Source organism: Solea senegalensis, linkage group LG2, assembly GCF_019176455.1.
Source record: "Solea senegalensis isolate Sse05_10M linkage group LG2, IFAPA_SoseM_1, whole genome shotgun sequence".
NCBI classification, from domain to species: domain Eukaryota; kingdom Metazoa; phylum Chordata; class Actinopteri; order Pleuronectiformes; family Soleidae; genus Solea; species Solea senegalensis.
The window spans coordinates 20,260,450-20,287,461 of NC_058022.1; the positions used below are offsets into that span (position 1 = coordinate 20,260,450).

The following is a 27,012-nucleotide window of genomic DNA, read 5'->3' on the forward strand; positions in this document are numbered from 1 at the left end:
TGTCTCTGTGTCTCTGTGTGTCTCGGTGTCTCTCCGTCTCTCTCTCTCTCTCTGTGTGTCCGTGTGAGGACCCAGCCTACTGCAAGAGACCAGAACCAGGTTACAAACATGCTTATATAGCTGACTAATTACCTGATTCTGTCCAGCTGTCTGATCACCGGCTGAGCCACTCCTTCCTTTCCTCCAGCAGCCATCGCTCTAACCAAGCCCCACTGCCACACATGCCTATAGCAAAAGAGCCGCAGAACCTTTTTTTGTTGTTGTCAAAGTCACAGCAGCGGAGGAAAAGTGACTCATCGTTGTGAGGATATTGTGCAGTGCAGCTGATTTGACCTCTTTCGTGGACAAGGAGCCACTGATAGAAGCTGAACTCTCCCTTTGGCAGGAAGCACACATTCTGTAGGTTGACACGCATGCAAATGCACACACACAAATCAAAAACCCAGCCTGCTTCCCACAGGAAATCATTGGCATAGTTAACATCCTGGCGTGCTCCCTCATCGCCACTGATTGGCTGAAACTCATCCCAAGAAGCTGCTGTCGCAGGTATTTTGCCAGAGTGAAATTATCCCAGCACTTGGGGACATGATCAGCCTGTGTTAGTGTGTAAACATTTCTTTGTTTCCCCCGGTTCGTCACGTCCCCAGCCCACAAATCATTTGTCCGCCTTGATGTAGATTTATCAACATACAAGCCTTCTGTGGCGAGAGCTCAGTCTGAACTCCCACTCAAAAGCCCTGAATTTACTGGACGTGCACTAGCTGGACTTGGAATGAGGGAGGGTGACTTGAAAATTGGAAAAACAATGATAAATTGAAATAAGGTAGAGATAAAAATGAGGAGGAGTGCATGAGAGTGTATTGTTGGACAAGTAGAATGAAAAGAGGCGGGGGGTGTCTAAAGCTGAAGTGTTTTTTTTTTGTTTTTTTATTTGATGGTCTGTTACAAAACCAGAGGGTGAAAGAGGGAGGACAAGGGTGGAGAATGGTCAGGGTGTGATAAGAGACTGAGGTGCAGGAGGTGAAGAGGGTTGTCGTTTGTGTTATAGAAAAAAGAGTGAGGCAGGAGCGGGGTCTCATGTAGTAAAGAATTGAAGGAGGGGTGGGGTGGGGTGGGGGGTTCTGGATGATGCTCAGACGATAAGCCAGAGCTCTGGTTGAAGGAAATTGCTGGATGAACACGGAAAAAGTGTTACGCGTAAAATGGGGGGACGATATCGGGAGGATAAAGAAAAGATACAGAGGGTCTCTCGCGAAAGGAAAGTGAAGATGTGTGATCTGTTGCACGGGGAGAAAGTAGATAAGAGAGAAAATTTAAATCAATTCCTTAGATTTGCTCTTCTTAAAACAGGGTATGATCTTAAGCCAGGGGTGTAGAGCTCTAGAGGGTGTGCAAAAAAGCAAAAGAACATCACATGAAAGTAAAAATGGCATAAACTCGATGCTTTTAAACTGCAAATTAGTCTGGTGTGTATTTATGTTTTCAAATGAGCTATGAATGTGTTGTTGTTGCTTTGTATTAGTCACATATTCACACCTTATAGTTTTCCATCATCTTCTGTACTCACACAACTAATTAGATTTTATGATGTGTGTTGTTATTATTTAGTCACTAATAGATGCGGAATAAAAACAGCCTTACATCTATAACTTTCTGCTCCTCTTGCTGTGCATGCAGGTGCATGTGTAAAAACCAGGTCATTAGCATTTTCACATCCAGTTAAAACATTTTAATGGATGCTGAAACATCGTTTGGAAATAGAAGACCTGCATACCTCAAAGCTGCCACTTAAGGATTCTAATTACCAAGGCTCTACTTCAACAGCATTTTGTGGAAGAGTCTGCGCTTGAAACGTCACTGAATGACAAAACAAATCCTCCAATGGAAGCTTTTAAGCTGTGCAGGTATATTTTATTATTTTATATTAGAACATTCTAGCACAGCAGCCATACTTCTTTCCATAATGCTTTAAATAGCCCAATGAAATCTATGCACAGGAATGTTTTCTTTCTTCGCTAGAACACAATCACAGATTAGAGTTTAGCAGGAACTCAGGCAGTCACAGTTGGTCTGATCTGACACACATTTTCTAGTATTAAATGCTTGCAAGGACAGAAAATAGATCAAAACTGTGGATGAAAATGTTGAAAATATTTTGGTTGCACAAGCATCTGGGTCACACTTGATATTATAATGATTATAGTTGGTAGGTATAGTATTATGGTAGTACCATCTTATTTAATGTGCAGGAAGTACCTTGGTATTAACCAAGTAAATGTTTTTTTTTAAATGATTCCTTGCATTGAATATAATGTGAACAGCACCAACCTTGAAACAAAAAAAACACAAAAATGTGTGGAACCTTCAGTAAGAGCGGATGCACGTCAATAAAATAGTGAACATAGTAAGGCTAAGACCTTATAAAAATGTATCATATAAAATATAATATTGCCATGACCTTCAACTTTGTTGCATTAACCCCACTGGCTGCTGCTTTTTTCACATTGTTGATACTTTTAGGACATTTTTATATTAGCTTTTTATCACAGTTTAAATTGATGCCGATAATGTATCTTTGTGGCACTTTGAGATTTGTCTTCAAATGAAAAATGCATTATGAGAAATGTACTAAATAATTATTTTTGTCATTTCAGTTTACGTACAGATTGTCTTGAAGTGTGTTACCATTGCACTTCTACAATACTCTGATTTTTTTTTTTTTTAAATGGAAACAGACCTCCATAGTTAGATATAAAAGTATTTCATTCATAAATTAGTGGTACAAATGGCTTTCTGTTCAGATGTTAAATGCATATTTTCAGCACTAACAAACATGCTTTGTATTTATTTTTTCTGCTTCCCATTACAAAAAGCATATTTATATTAACTGGGTTATCAATTGCATTGATGATTGAACGGTCAGAATAATTTAATTGCAGCTTTTGCGATTTAAAAATTGCATTGTTTCAACTTATAATTTGGATTTGAGACATTCATTGTTCAGACGTAGTGGATGGTGTGGTTAGTGAGCAGATATGGGGTCAGTTGATATTCTGGTCAGTAGCTCAGTGTCTGCAGCCACTCCCCTCGTGTCACATGTTAAATGTGATGTTCCACATCAAGTGGTCTAATTACACTATTTAATTATCCCCCAAGCCCTTGGACAGGAGCCAATTACAGCTCTTGCTTTCTTATGTTGTGCATGTCTGCGATATGAAAGCTGCAAATTCTTCTACTTTTTCCCCCTCAACATTCCCACTTTCACAGTCACTTTTATCAGCGAGCGATTCTCATTCTCAAAAAACAAAAGTATATTCTTGGTCTGCAGCAAATCTCAAATGTCCCTGTCTTTCTGAAGCAGCGGGGAAAGCAGTTTTTAGAAGCATGGCGCCCAGCGTCATTGAAGGGAAAATTACATTCTCTTTGGTCTCATTTTGGCCATAAATTTCACATGAACCCACAGCAGTGAGAAAAGTGCTCCCTAAACCCTCTGACATGAAATGAAAGTGTAAAAGAAAGGGAGGATGTGGAGCCTGCAGTGACAGGAAGACATGAGCGACAAAGACACAGTGGTTTGGAAATGTATGAACTGCAGTACGTCAAGGTGTGAAAAGGTTCCAAATTTGAGGGGTTGACAACACGTGGGAGCTGGGATGTGTGAAGGGATCTTGTTTCTATTCCCAGGTTAGACTTTCACAGAATATGGACAAGGGTGATTTTCGAGGAAGCAGTGTGGTACCAGCACTTGTTTCTATGTTGATCTATCAGTCAGTAAGAAAGATGAAGGAGATTGCTGTAAAGATGAAGGATCGTTTATTTAGTTTGTCATCATCATTTAGTTCATCATCATATAATCCCCCTCCAGTGCCTTTCAGGGTATAATAGGACTCAGTCATCCGCTGCCTCAGACACAGCACCTATTATGTCATCAAAAAGGGACATTTACAGACAAAAAAGCGGGGGTACAAAGTACCTGTTCACAAAGGTCGTAATTTTTACCGGTAATTAAAGGCTTACATTACCCTGACAGATCATCTGGAGCCACAGAGCAAATGTGGAGAAGGAACGACTGCTGAAAAGAAGCGGGATTCTCCTCTGTTAAAATCTCTCAGGGTCGTAACAGTAATTAAGGGGTTGTCTCTGGAGAGGGGGACAATATTAGAACAGAGGGGAGGCTGAGGTGGAGGAGGGGTGGGCCCCAACTCTTTCATAAGGCGGGTTTCCATCAGCCTGTTTATATGCACATTTTTGATTTGTGCATAAAAACACCTGATAAAAATATGTTATATATTGCATTAAAGTTGTTGCACTTGAGGGGGGTGGAAAGTTGTTTGTTTTGTTTTTTTTATGTAACAATTTGAGTGCAATAGAGTGCAATAGAAACAATTCCAGCAAAGAAAAGATAAATCATGTGACTGAAACGTCTTTCGTACGTCAGTATTTCACTGCATTGAACAAAACTACAACATTCCTCCACAGTGTAAGAAGCAAATAATACAACAAAAATGAACTGAAGCAGCAACAAAACACCACCGAGATCATCATACATCATCAAGCTGCTCCTTATTATAGTGTTGTACTGCTACTGCTTCCTTACCTCAATGAACTAACTCCCAGTATTTACAGCAGGTCTGATTGTTGGCCAATCAGAAGACAGATAGAGGAGAAATCTTTGTTTAGACTTACAACAAAGTTGAGCTATTTGTATTCCTACAATGTAGGATTTTGACCTTCAAATAATGTCTCCAAAATAAAGGAACTACATAATTCTACTTTACAGCATACAACACGTCGTGTCAGCCATCTGTGATGCCAACTCTTTTCCATGTCATCCCAGTTACGTATGATTCTGTTTTTAATGGGATGCTTCAGAGCCAGGACTCTTCTCATGTGTTGAGCCTCGTGTCCAATGTAGGATTCCCTTTCAAAGTAAGCATTTATTACTTCCTCATATGTCGGCACCCCGATAAGTGTTGAGTATGACAAATCAGCAAAGGCAATGTTGAGGCCGAAAAGCACCAATCAGGAAGTGGATGTGAATGTGAACAACTGTGTTACACGAGGTCTCTGTTGTTGGCCACCCATATTAATGCACAGTACTGGAGTTTTCATACTAAAATAGAGCCAGTAGCATTTTACATATTGAGTATTGTGGACATAGTAACAGAGAATTGTGCATTTTCTGTATTTGTTGAACTTTGCAATACCGTTTTCAAGGTAATCTAACTATATTCTCACTGCCCTCACTTATTCACTTATTCTACTCTGCCAAAATCTTTCCGTCCACTGTTTTTGGAGTTATCGCTCCTCTGAATTTGAGATCTCGCTGTGACCTGCATTTTTCTGCATTGCAGGGAAAAAAAGTTCAGTCTGCTGAAGTTGTTTCACATTCGCTCACTCCCTTGCCACATTATAAACAGTCGAGTTTAGCACAGCGGTTCTGAGATGTTTTTTGTTTTTTTTTAATATGTCACAAAACAAGACAAACTATTTTATGATTGTTTGCACTCAGAATAAAATGTGTTTACCTCTTCCAAATTAGATCCCACTTTGATTGTTTCTCACCATCAGCAGAAATCTGGTGCCTCTAAAGGCACTGTACCTGTCGCCTATGCTGTACTTTGCCAATATGAAGCCTGCGGAGCTGCTCTTACCCAGCACAGTAAGTGTTGTCATGGTAACCTGCAGAAGGTGAAAGAAAAGGGATGATAGATTTGGATGTTTCTGAGCTCAGCATCCCACTCCCGATATGACCAGACAACAGTAAACACACCTGTCTGTTTTTACGGTTCCTTGGAGAGCCCATCCCCTCGCCTCCTCCTGCTGCACTGAGACATGAACCTGGACAGAGATGGAGGATCATATATTTATAGCAGTGGGACTGAGAGTTTCTAAGAATCATCAATTCATCATCTTTTTTGAAAGCTCTTTTTTTACTTTAATAATTTTGTGCCTCCTCCCTTTTTTATTCCCATTCACTGTAGAAGCTGTGTGTATTGTGAGAGTCTAACTCGGACTGTTGCATAACTCAGGCTGCAGTCATTAGAGAAAGAAAATGTACATAGTTATTATCGTAGGCAAAATGCATTAGGGACATTCTTCACTGCCACTTTTCCATGTGACAGTCCACAGCTATGTACCTCCATTTGTTACACTGGACACAAATGCAGAGATAATGTACATAAATGATTAGAGGCTGTTTCTATATCAGTCAGACTTAAGACAAATTGAAATGTATCACAATTTTTTAGTGTCTATTTATTGTGTGTCTTGTTATCCTTTATGTGTGCAGAAAAAGAATGAGACAGTACCAGGTGAACTTTTTCACGCTTGTTTCACACCGTGTGAGGGAGGAATTATGACTGACAGGGCTTGTGTCAGGCTCTTCTGCAGCGATCGGCACATACCACAACTGGCTGTACTCCCACCCCCCATACATGACTCATACTACATGCACACATAATCACTTTCAAATTAAATGCTTGAGATATGCTAAATCAAATGATGGTATTTGTCAAAAGCTAGGGTGCCGTGCAGAATGTTTTATGCCTTTAATGTTTGGTGTTGGTTTTTTTCATTTCAGATGAAGTATTGTCATCAAATTCTGCTGTAAAGACTATTCACGTTGAAGTTTTCACATATAATTTTATCTTGATGCCTCATTGGCAGTACTGTAACGGCCCTAAAACCATTCCAAGACATCATGGATGTAATGTCATGATTGAAATACAGAATCATGTGAACACATACAACATGTGCATGTAATGCTCAAGCATGTCCTGCATAAATATGGTGCAAAGTAAAGAAAGTTTTCAACATGAAGTATTAGGACAAACAAGTATTGATAGTGACATTACTAAGGGCTCCACCCCAGGTTTAAGACAGCCAGGGTCATGCTATTGTTCAAGTGTTAGGGTAGACAACATTAAATACTTGACACTTAAACCTGTTGAAATTTTTCTGGACGGGTCCCAATAAAGTGACTGATAAATAATAATACTATACAGTCATTATAGCATTACTAAAACAACAAATCTAAAGCCTAATAATTTTGCATATCACTATGCAAGACATACCGTGCAAAGAATCTAAACGCTAAATACAACCCCTTTGCTTCTCATGCCTCACTTTGCACATACATACAATTTGTAACTGGCAAAATTGGAGTTGGACACGCCCCACTGCACATGTGCCGTGCACTTTAGACCATGAGCTATAGATTGTTTAAACTGGGCCCACTGTAGTCAGGCCTCACCACAATAAACTACATCACTGCCAAAAATAAAGTCACTCTGTTGTTCTGTGGTGGACAAGTACGCAAGACCACAGTGGCAGTCCGATTATCTGGGGGCAGTGTATTGATCCCAGTGATATCCTCAGGGTCATCGTCTGCGGTCCAGATTCCTGACAGTAATGGGCGGTCCTGGCAGTCCCGGTATTTAATCTTAGTATTTTGATACAAAGATCTGCTTGGTCTCTCTCTTTTCTTGTAATAAAGCCAATTATTTATTTATTTTTCCTGTTAAGTCATGACGAGAGCAACCCCATAACCTATAACAGTGGTGTCAAACTGGTGGCCAATTGTATTTTGTAGCACAGTGACAACGCACCACAAAATCCTTGTAGAGGCCATAGTTTTTGCTTTAGCTTACATCAAAGCGTGTTCAAGTCAAACTAAAATAGCAACCACCAAAATAACATTTGAACTACTTAAAATAGAGTTTTGAAGTGAATCACGTTGTAATCAGTATGTGGTCGATTATACTCCAATATCACTGACAAGCAAGACACAATTCCTCCTGTGATCTGATGACTCACTGCCCAAAGACAATATTGATTCTATTATTATTTTATTCATTTCCCACACAAAAGGTACAAACTGATACTTTCTATGATTTCATCATTTAGATCGTAGACCTTTACTGTGCAGATTGATGCACAGTGTGTTGAGAGTTTGTTGCTAGAGAGCTCTTTTCACATTTATCTGCTGTACTGTGAGTCTGAGACATGTACATATGGGCAGCCAGTGTGGGAAGCCAGAAATCAGAAATCAAATCAAAATCTGGTGAAATCTCGAAGTCTCCAGTGAATGCTAGGATCTTAGAGCAGACTGTTGTCATCAGTAATTAAATCAAACTTTAAGCCTTGTCTGTTGTGCTCTATTGTGTGCACTTTGTTTGAGAGAAATCTCAGTATTACGACAACTACATCACCATGTTTAAGGCTTGGCCAAATGAAACTGTACTTACCAACAGACGAGATGAAAAAAGGAGATGATGCATGCAGCTGTTTCCGTGGTAACCTTGGTGGAGTACTCTGAGAGAAAACTGGTGGGAAATGCCAGTCCTGAGTTTGTAATGTGATGTAAATACGAGAGTGTTTTTTTTTTAATGGCGCTTTTCCACTACACAGTTTGCATGTTTGCTTGTTCTTTGCTTTTCCATTAGCTATAGTACCTGGTACTTTTTTTAGTACCTGCTCTGGCGAGGTTCCAAGCGACCTGAACAGATACTATATGTGTCACTAGTCACTATCTTGTGTGTGTCGCGTGTAAAACAAAGTCATGTCAGTTTCATGCTATAGTAATGGAAAACCATAGGTGAGGTGTGCCATGCCGAGAACTGTATAGTGGAAAAGTGCCATAATTATTCACTGTCAACTGTGAAAACTTTTATATCATGGGATTGTAGATCTGTTACCTGTAATGGTTTTTGTTTGAGTTTTTATGCAGTTTTATGATTTGTTTTGTTAAAGTTGTGATTTGTTTATATTATATTTCCTTGTGATTGATGCCTATGTTGCGTCATATACTGCACAAAGAACAACAAAACAAACAGAAATCAAACAAATGAGGATGGAACAAAGTTCAACTCAGGCTGAGGGATGTACTAGCTTGTAGCATCTCTTCCTCTGTCAGCCTTTGTCCTACCTTAAAAATGTAAAAGTAACAGAACACTGGGTTGTGCTGCATGCCGGAGTGTGTTATGTAACATCAAACACATTTACTATGACTTATTCAAAAAAAAGCACACCAGATTGTAGCTTATTCTACAAATAAAACATGGCAGTGGCTGTCAAACCTACTCATTAAAGTTTGAAAGACAAGGGTCCTATTCACTAGAGTCTAGCAGAAAAAGAAAAGACAGAAATGACATTGACGTGTGTGTTCATGTATATTCATGTCTGTGAGTTTTATTGTGCATGGTTTCTTTTTCTTTGGCATGTCTGTTCATTCATCTGCCCTCCTGTCTGCGTGTCTGTCAATCTCACTGTGTGCCATGCATCTGTCCTGGTTTTGGAGTGTTTTCTTTGCAAGGTTTGTTTTCCTCCCCTCTCCTCTGGTTTGGAAAGAATGTCTCGTCTGCCCGTCTGTCTGAGTGCCAGCTCTGCAAAGAGCAATTATCCCAAATACTGTGAAATCAGCTAAACGTGTAGCAAATGTTGATGCTAATCACATCTATGACCCCATGTAATGCACTCCCTTCACCCGCTCATCAATTTATCTTTTCATTCACTTGCTCACCCGAGCCAAAGACTCGTCCCCAGTCAAGGTTTGCTTGTGTTCAACTAGATGTGGTCCCTGACTGTTTCTCCCAACAGCTGGCCTCTTTAATATGCATTTCAAAATTCCTTAATCCAAATATAATATAATACAATAGAATAGATGGATAGCAAAACAAGAGATTTCCAGTGTGTGAAGTGGGTAAAGGTAATTGCCAGTATTCCCCTTATCCATGTTAGTCAGTTAGTCATGTATGGCTGTTGGTATTACTCAATCAATAGCACTAAATTATGAACATTTTCAGTAAATAAAAGATAACAGAAGATGTTAGTGATGTTCACAACATCTATTTATTTAAATATCTAGTCCAGTTTGCCAACTTGTTTATTTAGATTATTCTCAACATTTCCAATAATGAAAAACTTCCAGCACATGGTCCATTTTATCTGGTGTCCTGTTGTCCTCCAGGACATACAATCATTAGTGACAAGTTTTAAAAATAGATATTATTTACGGTGGCAGGGGCAAACACACTGCATCTACCCAAAACATATGCAGGAGGGGAAACAAGCTGCATACAGAGTTTTGGGACTTGCCGGTGTTTTGGGAATCCACAGCGAGAATATGCAGCTTATTTCTCCTCCTGCATGTGTTTTGGTTCGTTGCAGTGCGTTTGCCCCTGTCGGCTAACGTAATTATTCTTGTTTTACAAGAAGCAAACACTTAGAACGGGTAACTGTGCAACCTGGGAAATGATTATTCTGCGACAAAATAATGAGATAGGCAGGTAGACAGAGCACAAATCATTCAGCCCTACTGCTTTTCATTTTAAAGTGTAATTTAATACCTGTCCTCCTGGTTAAAGGTCAGCAGCATGTGTGACCACAGCCAACAGTGTTGATGAAGAGTCATATGAGAAGATCAGTGGTTCAGTGGAAGGTGAGGACAAGTCTGAAATCAGTGTGACCAAACAAACAAGCTGCAACCTGTTAGTGAGTTGTGGAAGCTCTGGCGTGTCAGAGAGAGCCACAGTGAGCTAATTAGCTGCCTGTTGTACCTTCATACTTGGTTTCCAGGTATCAGAGTTGTATGTTCACAGCAAGAAAAAACAATGAGCATATTTCCCTGAGTGTATATTGATCTATTATTATGTTTGGCTTCTCAAGCAAGCAGGAATAAAAGTAAGGCTGGCTCTTAAATCTCCTTTCCATCAGACTCTCAGCCACGGGAAGGATGTCAATAACTCAGATTACATGGATTTGTTCCACGCCCACACATGTGTGAAAGCGTAGACATGTGTAAATATAAAGAAACACACATAATCATGCCTTTGTGCTGTACGAGGCACAGATTCAGTCAGTGGGATATATTTTTCACTACAGGATTTGCCAGTTCCGTTCAGCGCATGTTTATTTGTGAACCTAAAAAATGAAATTGTTGTGGAATTTGATTCTTGATTTTCATGAATAGGCAGGTAGTATAATCCACACCGAGGCAAGGTATCAAATCAAACAGCTAGTGATTCAAATCAGAGCAAAAACCAAGCCTCGTGGTGAACTAATTGCCTGCAGAGCACAGAGACAGGATTGTGTCTAGGCATTGAGCACAGTGGCTCCATAAAGCCTGTTTTTTACTAACTACAGTCGCATTGGCTGCGAGAGCTCCCAAAGTTTTCGCAGCACAATGTCATGCACCTCTGATTTTTGTGTAATTCCAGTAATGCGTGCAATGGAAGTGTCTGGGGAAAAGAAAAATTACCATTTAGATTTGTGTTTATAAGCAACAATATAGACCGGAGAGACGATCACTTGGTTCTGGAGTCTTTGAGAGTAGTTTTTTTTTTTTTTTTTTTATGAGTGAATTAACAAAGTAACACAGGAAAAGAAGTCACAGGTAAGCTGTACCAAACACTGTTTGAGACACAGAGATTCCCCACGTCTATCACACATCTCGTTTACTAATTTAATGTAGTTTAAGATGTGTGAGATGTGAAAACGAAACAAAAGGAGGGTATAGTGTTTGAAAAACAAAATGCTTCACAGTATGTATTTCAGTAACCACTGTATCCGGTGGCAGATTTTTATCTCTGTGGCTTCTTGTTTAATCCAGAGCAGTTTATTTAAATTTCTCCTTGCGATGTGGAGCATGATCTCATGTGTCCCGCAGAGGTCTGCACCACGGTGCACCACCTCATGCAAGAATAAGTCAAGTTTAATTCTTATACTGAAGACATTTGTTCAGGTGAACCATGGAAAGAAGGACCATGAGGTGGACAAGAATCTGACCGCATCTGTGACTGAACATTAGAGAGCATATCTCTGGAGATATTTGTCCATTGATGGTCCTGACAAAAATGTTGAGGATCTGCAGAGAAGAATGGTAAAAAAAATTCCCTTAGGTGAACAAGATGTGTTACAGTATACGTTAGAAAGCATGACTTCTGGCTATAGTTGTTGCCAGGATTAGGTCTCAGTGAGAAGTCAGAGACCGCTACACACACATCTTCACTTAAACCTTGCTAACAAACAATGTCCCCTAAAATTAGCTTTCTTGCTTATGGCTGGGTATCAAACGTCAATACTTTTAAAGTACTGACCCAGTATCAAACTTCCTCTGTATTTCCTCTGTGTTATGAAACAATATCAGTCAAGATTTCATTTCATTAACGTCAGTTCGCCAATTGGCATTCAGCCTGCTGTTTGACCAATATGAGAGCAGAAAGTTGCTTCATGTTCAACTGCAAGAAAACAAACTGACCAGCTGAAACAAAATAATTTTCCCTTAAGGCAGAATGTAGTCGAATGCAGTTAACACACAATAACTGTATTGCATGGATTGTACACTCACATGGGTAAACTTCGATTACATGAAAAATTTACCTTGATAATTCACAGAATAAGAATTTCACTGTGCTCTGTGTGTTAATCCTTTAACACCTAAACCTCAACCTGGACTTTTTCTTTTTGCTTATTTTAACCATAAAAGGTTAAAGTTATTGTCCTGCCAAAAAATGGAAACATCTACCTTTTTTTTTTGTCTATTTGCTCTCTGGTGACAAAGACACTGATTAGCCGGCTTCCTGCAACAGTGAAATTACCGTAATTACAAAAATTACACGTTGGCATTGACTTGCAACTTCTCACCATTCTGAAACCGTTGGAATTTTTCCGATAGTACAAGCCATTGCGTGATTACAATAATGCAATGTACGCCTTCACAAATGCGTCGTCTCCGATACTCTTGGTGTTAAAGGGTTAAGTACAACTTCACTGAGATACCAGGGGCTTCCATTACTTACACTTGTATTCAGACACGGTTATTGTTCCTCAATAAATTGGAAAGGTTTCTAGAAGTATGTGTTTTGATTTGCCATTCAACAAACATTTTAATTTAAAGGGTATGAGACCTTTTCTCCGGTTCTCCAATTTCTTCCCACATTTCAAAAAACATGCAATATAGGGATTAGGTAAATTGGACACTCTAAATTGACCGTAGGTGCGAGTGTGAGAGTGAATGGTTGTTTGTCTGTGTGGCCCTGTGATGGACTGACAAACTGTCCACGGTGTATCCCGCCCTATGTCAGCTGACATTGGCACCACCACGACCCTCACGTGGAGGATAAAGTGGTAGAAGATGGATGGATTGTTGAGACCAGATGGGTCAGGATATAAACAGTAGCACTCACTCAAACACACAATTCTTGTAAGTTACCAAGTGTTACAAACTGTTCTGGGAACTATAATAAGAACAATAATAGATTATAATCATGATGACACGGCTGTGAGGGACAGCAGGAGAGAACAGAGGGTTTCTGAAAGGTGCTCATCCTCCTCTGTAACTTGATAGCATGCAAATGATTCACTTCATTGTTCCAGTCTTGGTTAATGGTTTTCCCACCATCTGTTCAAACCTCAACTGGCTTGACATCATGGCAGTTTGCTGGCTCAGAGGCTAATGACAGAGTCATGCAGCCAAATGTAAAATTGTCTTCTCTGTGTACCTGGCTAATATTTGTATGTATTTTTCAACCGCTATGAAAACACATTTCATAGCTTTCTCTGATTACGTACTGGATATGAAACACTGGGAGAAATGATTGTAAATCATGCGTATGCGATTTTGGTAACACTATATAATATAGCCTGTAGCCTTACAGTGCCCAACATCATGAAACTCTTCTGGACTTACTAGGTAATGTCATGGTTAGAACAGTACCTATAAACTACTTACAGTACATTAAAGGTGCAACATTTGGTCATTTTTAGATGAAAGTAGAAAATGATTGTACTGTAAGTTTCCTTGTACTTAGGTATTTAGGGGAAATGAGTAATCCATTATAGCAAGTATTTTTGTATCACTGAGTATCTACAGGATAATATAAAATAAAGTAAAAATAAAATAGATTGTTAGTACCCTTGTATACTTGTTACCTACAGAGTATTTTAAGGAAATAAGAAACAAATTGAAACAAATAAAGTACTCTGTACCAACGTAGTGTTTTTACATAAAGGAGAAATAAAATATATTGTCATCAAGGTTGGAAATTCAGAATAACTTGGACCATTTTTTAAATTACTTTTGTTCACATTATGAATATACAGACATCCATCCAGCTGTTGGACATAGAATGTTCATTCTTGTCCAATTTAAGATCCCAATATGAGAACATGCTGTGGTCCAACAGTACAGCAGCTCATAAGGCGCAGACTGGAGTACAAAACAAACTTTGGTACTTTAGATACTTACAAAAGTACTTACAATATACTAAACTTTCCTTTATTTTATATAACTCTGTAGATACTCAGTAATTCAAAAATGTTTTTGCTATAATTTATTTCTCTTTTCACTTAAATACCCCATAGGTAGACCTGTAGTAAACTTACAGTATGGATAATCTCTTCTTTCATTTAAAAATAACCAATTCTTACTCCTTGATTGTACTTTTTATGTATTGTTCTTACCATGAAATTACACAGTCTAGAAGAATTGCACGATACATATTGGGTATTTACACTCAAGTCTCGGGCTATATTATATAGTGTTGCTGTTATTTTAGCTGGGAACTGGAATGTTCTGGGTATTCAGGAATGTCTCTAGTGGGAAATGAAGCTGTGTTGAATGCAGGCTGAGGATGTTTTGGGACCATGGATATAATAGCAGAGCTGGATAAGGTGTAGCAGAGTAAGCCTGCCAATATTACTCCACTGTGGCACAGCAACAAAAAATCCTTTTCCGCCACACACAGATTTGTGAATCTGGACAGAACATTGTGAAAAGCCCACAGTAAGTTTTTCTGTGAGCAGATAATGGAGCTATATCTTCTTTTTGCTTCTCCCTTTTAGGGTCACTACAGAGGTATAGGGTGCCTCTGTCTCACCCGTGTTCTCTTCCATTACACCAACTGTCCCCATGTCCTCCTCAAATAAGCTTATATCTAATCCTGTCCATCCTGGTCACGCCCAACAAAAATCTCAGCATCTTTAGCTCTGCCACCTCCAGCTCCGCCTTCTGTCTTCTAGAGAGTGCCACTGTCTCCAAGCAATAAATGGAATTATATATTATATCAAAATAAATAATAGTTCTGAGATTTGTTCTTGACCTTGCTAAGTGAATGGCTGACAAAGCACAGATCAGAAGATCTCATCACATCCTCCTTCTTTGGAGTTAGTTATTTATTCTGCTCAATACTCAACTCTTAAATCATGATTTTTAAGCCAACATGGATGAGAAGTCCTTAAAGTTTTCAGAGGAGAATATATAAATGCACCTTGTGGTTTGTTTTAAATCTTTATGGCAGACAAGTAAGCTTTACTGCACATGCAGTATGGAACATTTTCTCAATTTAAAGTCAAGGTATGGGCACTCATCTGGTAGGAAGAAAAGGTCCTTGGTTTATACTCAGTTCAACAGATTCATGTATGTGTGGAGGTTGTATGTTGTTATTGTGTCTGTATGGATTCATTATTTGCAGATTTTTTATCTTAAACGACATACTGAGTGGAGTTCAGTTAAAAGTAGACTCTAAGGCCTAAGCAAAAATGGATGGATTTTTTTTTTTTTTTTGTAGTGCAAATTGAGGAAAAAGATAAGAATCAATAGCCAGCATTTTGGAACACACTGTCCAACTTTCATAGTGCATCCATGAATGTGGTGATAACAATAGTGGGAGAAGTAACAACGGAGCCATTGCAGTTTCATGGGACAGCATGTGGCCTTAAACAATTTCCTGTGATTCCCAGGGAGCTCAGTGGAAACTTCCTCTCTTGGCAACGACTGCCAGCAGCACAACTTTCCTGGTGTGTCATTGATCTTTGGGGTAAAATAACACAGGGAATTTTTCAAAATAAGAGAAATGGGAAAACCTCGTATCCTGTATCACAGAAAAGACGCACAGTTGTGCATTTTTTCACAGCGTGGTTGCGGCGCACATTTGCTACACAAATAACTGAACAGTAGGGAGGGTATCATTCCCCATGTTATCCAGAAAGGGTTTTTTCAGTTGAATACAAAATAAAAGCTTTTGTTTGAGTCAGGGTTGCACAAGTTAGAATCGATGGCTCTGACATATCAGTAGCCTGACTGTGTTGTTATACATTGAAAAATATGTGGTGCTGTCCATGGTGCTGAAGTAGCATGATAATTTCTGATTTTTTTCCACTCTGTCAAGCACGTCTGTATGAATCTATAGATCCTACAGAACAAAGACCATCCTTTATCGGTATTAGTCTGATACTGTTCAAAATCAGATCAGTCCAAAAAACATTAACATCACATAAATGCACCAATGTCATGTCACCAGAATATGAGTCAAGAATTCATATGTCTGCCACAAGACGAAAATGGTTGTATATATTATTTTTTATTGAACTGATGTTTGTATTGGTAGATACTCAAGGTTGTTATATCATTATAGGTATAAGACATGACAAAGTGGTATTGAGCCATTCCTGATACAGCATACTATAAAGACCCAGATGTATACTTAAGTGTGGAATTCATACCTAAAGTCTTCCTTTAATATTTTTATTGTCACTGGATATTGCCTGTGCAAAATTTGCATACTTCATTAAGAAGAAAATATATTTTTGGGGTGACATGACTGCAGATTTACAATATTTATGACTTTCTGTTTAGTGTAACAAGGGAGTACAGCATGCTGTCACTGAGGAAATGAACTGCACTTTTTGTCTTTATGTCACTGTCACAGTCACATAAAGGCCGACATTGCTCATCTAGATTTGGTTGTCAACCAGTTAGACAGTCAGTCTCTAACTTCTCTAGTCCACATATCACACATATCAAAGGATGGCTAAGTATGGCAAATATGCTAAATGGCATTATAGACTATGATTATGAGTGATAAAGAAGCGTAATATTTCACATCTGGTAAAAGATAGTAATTATGATTATAATATGTGAGAGTATGGGAGTGTTTCCATCGCAAAATATGGCTCTGCAGTGATAAACCAAATGTGCCAAATGTGTATGTGTGCCTGTGTGTAAACAATACACACAGACAGTTCCTTGTTTTGTAGGTACAGCATGTATTCTTTGTAGAGACCGACTGTGCACAAATACCAAGCTGAGAGTGGCTGTTGAACTTTAGAAATGTCAGCCGCTGTTCCTCACATGCAGCACTATCTATTCATACCTGCATGGGCGTCCTCCCAGCCTCCCTCCCTGCATGCCTTAAAACTTTCTCTGTGCTAAGAGTGACCTACTGAAATTGTTTGAAGCTGCGTCTTGGTTGTGGGCAGGAGAGGCGTGGAGTGCACATGCCCGTAGTATAAACACAGAGTCATTTAAAAACAGCCATAAGACATGTTTGGCAACAGTCATGTGGGGAAAAAAGAGTTGCAGAGTTGCTGTGTCACGTTATGGGATACAAAGATCATCACACTGAGGGACCAAAGTAAGTGAAAACCTTGTGAAAGATAAACACAAATACTCATACATATCAGTAGTAATTAGACATGTAATTTAAAATAAAATGATAACGACATTTTATTTCTCATCCAAAGGGTTTCATTTGTTCAAAGCTTGAAAACAATGAGAAGTTTGTAAGCCCCAAACCCTCAATACGTTTCTCCTGGTGCTTCCCAAACTTACATGCCTGGGAGTCAATCACAGCATCCATACAGTGAGCTGTATGTACATGATGAGCGTTCATGAACTGTGTCTTGTTTACATGTTGCTGCGGGTTCACTGGGAGGCAGCAGCATGTCATTGCTTTGAGAATTCCACTTCAGAAGGATGCAAAATAAACATGTGAATATACAATTGTACAGAATATGACAACTGTGTAACTGTGCTCTTTCGTTCAGTTCAGTATACCTCACCCTTCCTTTCCAAGTGTGCTGGGGAACCTGTGTACAGTCGTAGGGCTGCGCAATATTAGGAAATCAGGCCATATAGGATAGCGTTACTAAATATTGTGATGATGATATCACCTGTGATAAATTAAGAGATACAAATAAAAGCGTTTGATTACAGTAAACAATAAGATGAAGATATATTTGTTAAATATAACAAAAACAGAAAGAAACAAAATTAGATTAAAAAGCGAGGAATATAATTAGTACCATAATGTCATGTGTAATAATGGATGTCCCCGGGTAACATACACAGCTGTGCTGCAGCAGAGGCTGTGAAACACACAGCTGCGTGTTCATGGAGGACATGCGACTGATATTTCAGCCTGGTTTTTACATTTTGAGAAGTATTTAACTCATCGTTTACCCGAGTTAACTTTCACTCCGCTCACACACGAGGTACAGAACAAAGCAGGAAGAAACAAGGAGAGAGAAAAGGCGGCGAATCACACTGACTTGAAACAAAACAACGGCCGCTCCAAATGAATGGGAAGGAAACACTGTTTCACGTTCTACCTTCTCACACTTCTCCTTCTCACAACTTGCACTATTGGATTTTAATAATGCAAATGTGGGAGAAAGCTTTCTTTAAATTGATGTATGAATATATGTTTTTTTCTTCCTTCTGAAAACTTGCCCTCTTTGTTGCACCAAGATAATAATCAGTCGTATTCCAGAACAAAAAAAGCCATAATTTGCCCTTTGGGGACAATTTCTTAGTTTCCCACGTATGTTCTCTCAGCAAACTGCAGCTGTAGACTCTTGACCTTCCTTCACACCAAGCAGCAACTCTGAATAATATATTCTTACCATTAGTCTCCTCTCACTTCAGTTTTTACTCTTTCCTCTTATGGTCTCTGGGGAGATCTGGGAAGCTCTTGAGTGCCATCATGTGTTCATTTCTTGCTTTCGGATCAGTATGTTGTATGTGTGTCCCACTGACATGAAAACAGAATCAAAACATTTCAAGAGTTGTTTCCCCTTGAGTCCATGTGAAGCAAACTGCTTGCTTCAATCGCAGCTGTACATTCCCATACAATTTAAAGGCTCTGTAAATATCAAGTTCAATCATGTGACCATTTACGACAGAGCGTGTGTGTGCATGCTTGCAGGACAATTAAGCCTGATGGTGTGTTGTCTTCGGGCTACACGGTGGTGTAGTGGTTAGCACTCTCGCCTTGCAGCGAGAAGACCCGGGTTCGAGCCCCGGTTGGAACAAGGGCCTTTATGCATGGAGTTTGCATGTTCTCCCTGTGTGTGCGTGGGTTCTCTCCGGGTTCTCCGGCTTCCTCCCACAGTCCAAAAACATGCAATGTGGGGAATAGGTGAATTGGACACTCTAAATTGACCGTAGGAGTGAGTGTGAGAGTGAATGGTTGTTTGTCTCTAGCTGTGTGTGGCCCTGCGATGGACTGGCGAACTGTCCAGGGTGTACCCCGCCTATCGCCCGATGTAGCTGAGATTGGCACAGCACCCCCCGCGACCCTCTGGTGGAGGATAAAGCGGTTAGATGACTGACTGACTGGTGTGTTGTCTTCTGTCTTTGCAGGGAGTGCTTTGAACCTCACTTGCCGGGCATTTTTTGGCTACAGCGGTGACGTCAGTCCACTCATCTACTGGATGAAGGGAGAGAAGTTCATTGAGGACCTGGATGAAGAGAGAGTCCAGGAAAGCGACATCAAGTAAGAGCTGGTGTTGGAATCATTTCATTAGTTTTGGCATTAATGAGGAAATAATAGCAGCCTCAGGATGAATTCACTGGAAAATATTAAAAGATGAGAGCAATGGTTTTGCAGGTTTTAGCCCATTAACTCCAAATTGCGTACATCAAACCAAGCACTTTGCAGAGACTATCGGCTGCCTTCCATCATGTAGAGACATGAAGCTTGTTTTACATCATCGTTCATATATTTTGACACTTTCATTCTTTTGTTTAAATTACTTTTTGTATCAGGGAAAACAAGTGGTAACTGGATGATGTATTACACCTCACAATATCTGTGCAACTGCAAATAAACATGACTGTAAATTGGCAAAATACTATAAATCTGCAGGAGCATTACATGACATCATTGCATGACAAAAACAAAGCTAAGCACACACACGCATCAACATGTAGGCTATTGTGTATCAGCCTCATTTAAATGGCTGACCGCCACACGTGTCACTACAACTGTATGGGTGTATGTGTGTTGTGTTGTGCTGCACTCCATATTGATTATTTGTCCCAAGCCTCATTGGATTTAGCAGCTGTGTTGTCCAAAGAAAATGATCACACCAAGAAAAATACACATCAAACCTGTACAGCATACTTTTAGAAAAAGGAAAAAGTGAGGTGTCTTTGTATTTTCCATAAAAAAAAAAGTTTTTTCTGAAGCCAGTGTTAATGCTCACAAGGACAGTTAAAAAAAAAACACAAAACAGCCTTTGTGAGCTCTATCACCAGCTCTGACAACAACATTGGAAATGCATTTCAAAATAAAGTTTTTGAATTGTGTATCACAACAGATTTTCTAAAGCACAAGCAATTTCATGTCTTAAGACCATTATGGTCATTATGTAAGAATCAGAAGACTTGTTCGCTGTCAAACTACACTCCACCAAAGAAATTGTATATTCTATAAACTGTCATGGTTGATGGCCCACTTCTTGCTGCTTTTCAGTTTCAAACAAACTCCAGAAAAAGAAAATGAACTTGATGGAACAATCACACAAAGGCAATGTCTTAGTGTCATATCAGTATTTTATTTGTTCCTCCTGAAAAACAGTAAAACCTTCATGTATCGTATTGTTTTGGTGCTTTACGTTTCATTTACTTTTTGCTCTTTAAAGGAAAAGGAGCAGTGGAAATAGGATGAGGTTGAACCAAGGGAAAATGTTGCACGATTAAATATGTTATCAACTGCTCTGCACTTTGGACATTATTAAAAAGTGGGTCTCTGTTTCCACACAGGGAGCTGATATGTTTTTCTCTCCTGAATATTGTCTCTCTCATTTTTAACTTTCAGTTTATCTGCAGTCTATCCCCTGCTTTCTGTCCAAAATGGGTATATATCTAACTATATCTGCCCTAACATCGCACACTAAAGACGAATGTACTCAATGTTGGGTTGTTGCTTTTTTTATGATTGTAACATTTAACAATAAAACTGAAAATTGCTCTCCAAGCCTCATTCCCAGGTCTCTAAGACATTTAAAACAAGCCAATCTCCACGTCTCCCCCTGGTCGTGGTGTAACACATTTAAACAAGTCCATTCTTTGGCCCATGTGCATGTTTCCCATTAGGGCTGTTTGGAAAGGCTGCTGCTCTGGGGAGACAGTCCTGTCAGATGGTTAACAACCGCCATTTTTCACACTGCCGCCACTATCGCTATCTCCGTTTGCTGCACCCACCTAGCAGCATGCAGATGGTCCGCGGAGAGCTGGGGGGGAGGAGGGGGGGGAAGAGGGCAAGAGAGAGGGAGCAGACAGGGGAGAGGTGGAAAGAGAAACAAATATGGCAAGTCACCAAGGACGAAAGTAAAGAAGATGCATCTGTGAAAGTGAGTTTGCTTTTGCACTGATATGAACAGGCAACAGAGACAAATTTAATTTTAAGCAGCACAGCTGCTCACCGCTCCCTCCCACTCAATCGCTTTTGTCATACATTACTCCCCGACACCAGGATTCCCCACTCACTGCATGAGGGGTTATCTTTTGAATAATTCAAACTGATATTTCATGCAGCAGGTCAATACTGTATTTGATAATATGCTTTCTGTTGCTGCTCCTGTTTCTGCTGCAACAGCCCTGTTTAGGTGCAGCAAGAACCTTGGTTTCACTTCCATAAAGGCAGTCCAAGACACAGAGTGCACAGAAAAAGATGGAGAAATGGAGAGAAAGGAACAGAAGAAACTAAGCATCAGCAAATCTGTTCTCAAACTGCAGCCAATTCTCCCTTTAAGACAGATATAGTGGGCATGTCTCTAAGGTTTACCTCTGTCCCTCAGGGTGGCACACACACTTTTTTTTAGCTTGACTATGAATGCATAAGAAGGCAAACATGAGCTGAGAGAAGAGCACTCATACAGTGGGCTCATAGATTCTGCAGGCATGTATTTACTCAATGTGCTGCCTATTGATTTGGAGTTCATTTCTATGGTAACCCAAGGCCTTAAATTCTCATTTGTGCCAGTGGGGCAGGGCTATTGCTGTTATCATAACATGGATGACTGGAAATTAGCATAGCATGCAGAGATTAATAAATGTGTGAAACAATTCCGGCTCAGCAGAACGACAAAGTTGATCAATATGTTGTTGACCCAGTTTAGCTGTTGTTTTGCAGGTACCTTCTCGAGGTGAGTGTTTAAAAGGAATGAATGAGATGGAAATGAGCAAACGGAGAATCTGCTAATGAGAGAGTGATAGAATATTGAAAGGGAATGGTGCCTGGAGCAGCACAAAGTTTCATTCATTTTGTTAACTCTGTATCAATGAACCTAACCACCCAAAAGAAAAGTCGAGGGCTTTACAGATTTTTACAAAGATTTACATGGGGTTCTACAAATCTGACATTTAGTGGGTCTGATTCACACGAACAGGAACATCGCAGCAGATGCAGCCACAGTGAGCCCAGCTGTCTGTGTGTAAAATGGACACACTGCCAGTTGTATAACAACATTTTGTTGTGAAGCCTCAATATTTGCAATTTGACCAGCGCTTCAATTATGTTATTTATCGATGTCACCTACAACCAGGCTCCTATTGGATGCTACCAGCTGTCAATCAAACTGGCGTACACATATTTGCCTTGCTTTAGTGCCTATTTTCCTCTGAATGGGAACATAATTTACAAACTTTGCATCGTGAGCTATTGAAGAAAAGCTGAAAATAGAGTTCGAGACCATTAACCCACCAGTGACACTTGGTCCAAGCCTTGGTCCGAGGCTTGAAACTGCAACGCTAATTCTGCACTTTTTAGACCCACTCATAGGGGGACGGGACCTCATTCCCAGAATGTAAACAGTGTCCGCCATCTTTGCTAACAGTTAGGCTAACAGGACCAAGTGTGGTCTGGTGGGCACGTTACAAAGAAAAGAATGAAGATATTTCTCAACTCAGGGGAAACTGAGGTTGAGAAGCACAATTCTTCGATGCAAATCGTTGAGTATTCCTTTTAACTTTTGAAATTGGAAGGCTACATCAATTTTTATATACAGTGCTCGGTGAGCTGTCACTCAACTCACAGGTTGTTCAGGTTGTATGAGGGTGGTAGATATCACAGCGAGCTTTGCAAGTTCATAGAGTGTAATAATGTGAAAAGGAATGCTTCAAAGTACCCACTCCCTGGAGAGACATGAATTATTCCCAAGTCTCTGAGCGCCCCTGCCCCCAACCCACTGCACAACAAAATCAGCTAAAAGTGCAAATATCATTAACATTACCTCAACCTCTCTTTGCAGAGCTTGTGATAATCTTTCAATTACCAATCTGTCAACAAGCTGTGCTTATGTGCAGTTTATTGGCTTGAAGACAAGGGAGGAAGAGACACTGTAATGGCTGAGAGTCATTACATCCCTGCACCTGAACACTCTCACACATAAACACACTTTTCCCTCATTCTGCTCCACTCCTTCTCAACATGCCATAATTAGTATATACTACAAAGCATACATATGTGCGCACGCACACAATAAACAAGCAAACAAACAAATAGAGTTGATTGCGCTCTCATTTGCACATTGTTTCCTCCAAAGAGTGTTGTAAAAGTGGGCTAAGTAGTGTATCTAAGGTATGGGAGAGTATTACCTCCCCATTTCCTCCTCCATCAGGCTCAACCAGCCCAGCAGGGGACACTCATTTACTTTATGGAATATTACTTTCTCTCCGTTACCATGGCAGCCTCTATAAAAAGATTTTCCCCTCATCGCTATTATTTGATTCCACCCCACACACACACACACACACACTCGGCAAGGAAGAGTCCTTATTGATTTTCATTCCTCATATGTTTTGCTTGCAGAGAAAGAAATTAACATACCGTGAAGTAATTACAGTAACACAAAAGGGGGCTTCATCACGATGCATTTGTGGAACAGAAGGATGCCGCTTACGGCCATTTTTATGTCATATTGAACTGTAACACAATATGGTTTTTGATAGCACACTCAAGATCATGACTCCTGAAGTCCGACCACAGCTTCTGCTGCCTCCGAACACAGTAAACTTGTTTAATTAGTCATTTTTTCGCCTCTCTTGCAGAGTGATCAAGGAGCATCTTGGTGAACAGGAAGTGGCCATCTCCTTGACAATTGACTCTCTGGAGGAGGAGGACCTGGGAAATTATTCCTGTTATGTGGAAAATGGTAACGGCCGTCGCCAAGCTACTATCCAGCTCTTCAGACGAGGTAAGGAACTTTCAAAAGGTCGTAAGGTTGGTAAAAGATTAAAAACATGGCTGCACCACAATCGCAAATACAGATATTCTGAATGCCTTATCCACACACTTCCCCAAAACTCAGCCTCACACACATTATTATTATTTGCTCATGGATGTGGGAAGTGATGCTACTGACAAGCATGTAGATAGTTTGGTTGTTTTCCTCCTTTTTTTAGAAATGTAATATTTTCTTTTCGTTTTTACTGTGAATGATAATAATAATTTGTCCAATAATTCATTAAAACATGTTTCCACTACCTAGCGTGAAGTGTAAGGGTCAGCGCCGGTCAAAAACGGCCTTTGTTAGCCCAAGAGGAAATGTTAGCTGCTGACACATACGTTAAATGTTTATGAACGGAGTAACGCTTTCGCTTTGTGTAACATTAAAGTGTGTCGCTGGTTTCTCTTGTTCATTCCCTCATTTTGAAGCTGTTTCTTACCACAATTGACAATGGTGTCATAGCTTTTAACGTGCATTGAAGGAAGGAAAGTGTGCATACACGTACAGTCTGGGGTGTCAAACGTATGGCCTACAGGCCAGAACCGGCTCACCAGAAGGTCCAATCCTGCCCGCAAGATGAATTTGTGTAAACTACTGTTGTAAGAATGATGTGGCCCCTTTAATAGCCGGGCTATTAAAGGGTTATGTGTATGTGTGAAGAGAGAGAAGCCGACGTACGGGCAGAGTTAGCATTAGTTACTATGAAGTGGGGTAAATATGTGTTGTGTTCCAAGCCTGTTGTGAGAAACACTCAGACTCTTCCAGATCACTTAAGTGTCCACCTGTTCATCCCTTATCTGTAGAAGTAAGGGTGTTAACCTGGAGCCCCCACAGCTTCTCCCCTGTGCTTCCCCAGAAGCAGAGAAGGAAAGCTAACACTCCAAAATAATTTTGAGATCTTTCTCAAGAAGTTCTTATCATAATATGTGAAATACTAGATTTTTTTTGTTCCAGACACCTGTGACTAAATGTTTTGTACATTTGTAGATCCACTGTGATCTGTAAGTTGACACATGAATACACAGGTGTTAAGCATAACATTTTCAGGTTTTTCATAATATGTTTTATGAAAAGATTAATTAAATGTAAAATAAAGGGGAAACGTTGGCGTTCTTGCTGTTTATACGTTATTATGCTATTATTTTACTCGTCCGTCCCACTTGAGATCAGGCTGCTCTGTATGTGGCCCCTGACTTGTGCTTTAGATACCCTTGCTGTATACAGTACCCCTTATTTTTATCAGATTAAGCTGCACAGCATAAGAATAAGACCAGATAAAAAGCTTGGAGGTTTAAAGATGCCAGGTGTAATGAAGAATATATGTTTTATAGAACAGCTCATGTAATGGGATATTTTTTAAAAGAATAAAGACTTAAAAAAAACACTTGAAAGGTCAACAAGACGCATATTAGAAAGCCAAAATGGCAAAATTAGCTTTTGAGACTGAGAATTAGTTTTATTTATGAAAAAATGTCAAGTGTAATGTACCAACTCATGCACAATTAAAAGTTAAATGAAGAGTTTGACATTTTACAGAATGCCCTTGTTTGTATGGAGTTATGTAAGACGATCGATATCACTCCCCTGTGCAGTAAGAGAGGGGGCTGTGAAGTACACAATAACCCTCATAGAATCATAGCTTATCATTGTTACATTTTGGATTTACTTTTGGTTTAACACATGACGTAAATTGGTGGGTTTTAAATATGATGATTGTGTGTGTCGCCACTTTTTTCCAGTTTCCAGCTTTCATGTTAAACTAAACTAAGCTAAGCTAGACTAATAGAGCAGTATTGATCATACATATTAACAAAGAAAATTAAGCAGGGTAGTATATTTATGTGTCAAATATTAAGTAGTAAATTAAACATTTTATTCAATACAAAAATCATACTATGAGACAGAATAACTTTAATCATTTACAGCCCATTTGAAAAATGCTCTTTAAATGTGTGATCGTATCTTGAAAGTAACACAACTTTAATGCAAAACGTGGTAAGGAAGTGTAATTATATTTGAAACAAAAAAAAGAAATCGATCATCATATTGTAAAGATATGTGCCTGTACAGGGTACAAAGTGTGTAATAATATAGAGAATACATTTGCTGTTGCTATAGTAACCATGCAGTTCTCCAGTAGAATGACAGAGATAAAAGGTGAACCTGGTCTAACTGAGCCAACCAGGTAAATGCTGCTTTAATACACACCATAACTCATCCTTCCCCAAGCTGGGTCTCTGGGTAGATGGTGAAAAGATAATAGAGAAGAGAAATGAATGGGGAGACAGAGAAAGAAAAGGGGGAGGAAATGCCAGAGACGGTTTTGATGGAGCGGTGAGTAAGTGAGACAAATAAACTGAAGCCTCTTGTTTTGAAAATGCCTCCATCCATGTCCAAAATTGTTACATTACCCACTATGGACGACAGCCAAGGTGTCATTGCTGCGCTGCGCCAAAGAAATGAATCCAATTCCTCATAATCTGCTTTTTCTTTCACTGTGTCTCTGTGCACTGCACTCTCTCTTTTTCCCAAACTCATTATGAGCGTTGTGTCTCTTCCCAGTGAAGATTAATGCTGCTCCCCTCTGGGCTAAGCTCTGAAAACAGTGGTGATTGTCCAGCCTTTCAGCCGATGTACATGTGTCCTTTAAGTGCCTCATTCTTCTGAGTTTAACAGGCAACAACGCAACAATAAAGGACACAGACAACCTTTGAGTCA

The 27,012-nt window shown here is 39.6% G+C and overlaps 1 protein-coding gene across 4 annotated transcripts in view; it reads left to right on the top strand.

Annotated features, from left to right (window-relative positions):
- Positions 1 to 27,012, top strand: part of il1rapl1a (interleukin 1 receptor accessory protein-like 1a) — a 174,166-nt gene that overhangs the window by 138,618 nt on the left and 8,536 nt on the right. For all 4 annotated transcript variants that reach the window (XM_044019149.1, XM_044019151.1, XM_044019150.1 and 1 more), the window contains exons 7-8: positions 19,424 to 19,556; positions 24,116 to 24,261. In XM_044019149.1, coding sequence (XP_043875084.1) covers positions 19,424 to 19,556; positions 24,116 to 24,261 — 279 coding nt within the window. The remainder of the gene's footprint in view (positions 1 to 19,423; positions 19,557 to 24,115; positions 24,262 to 27,012) is intronic.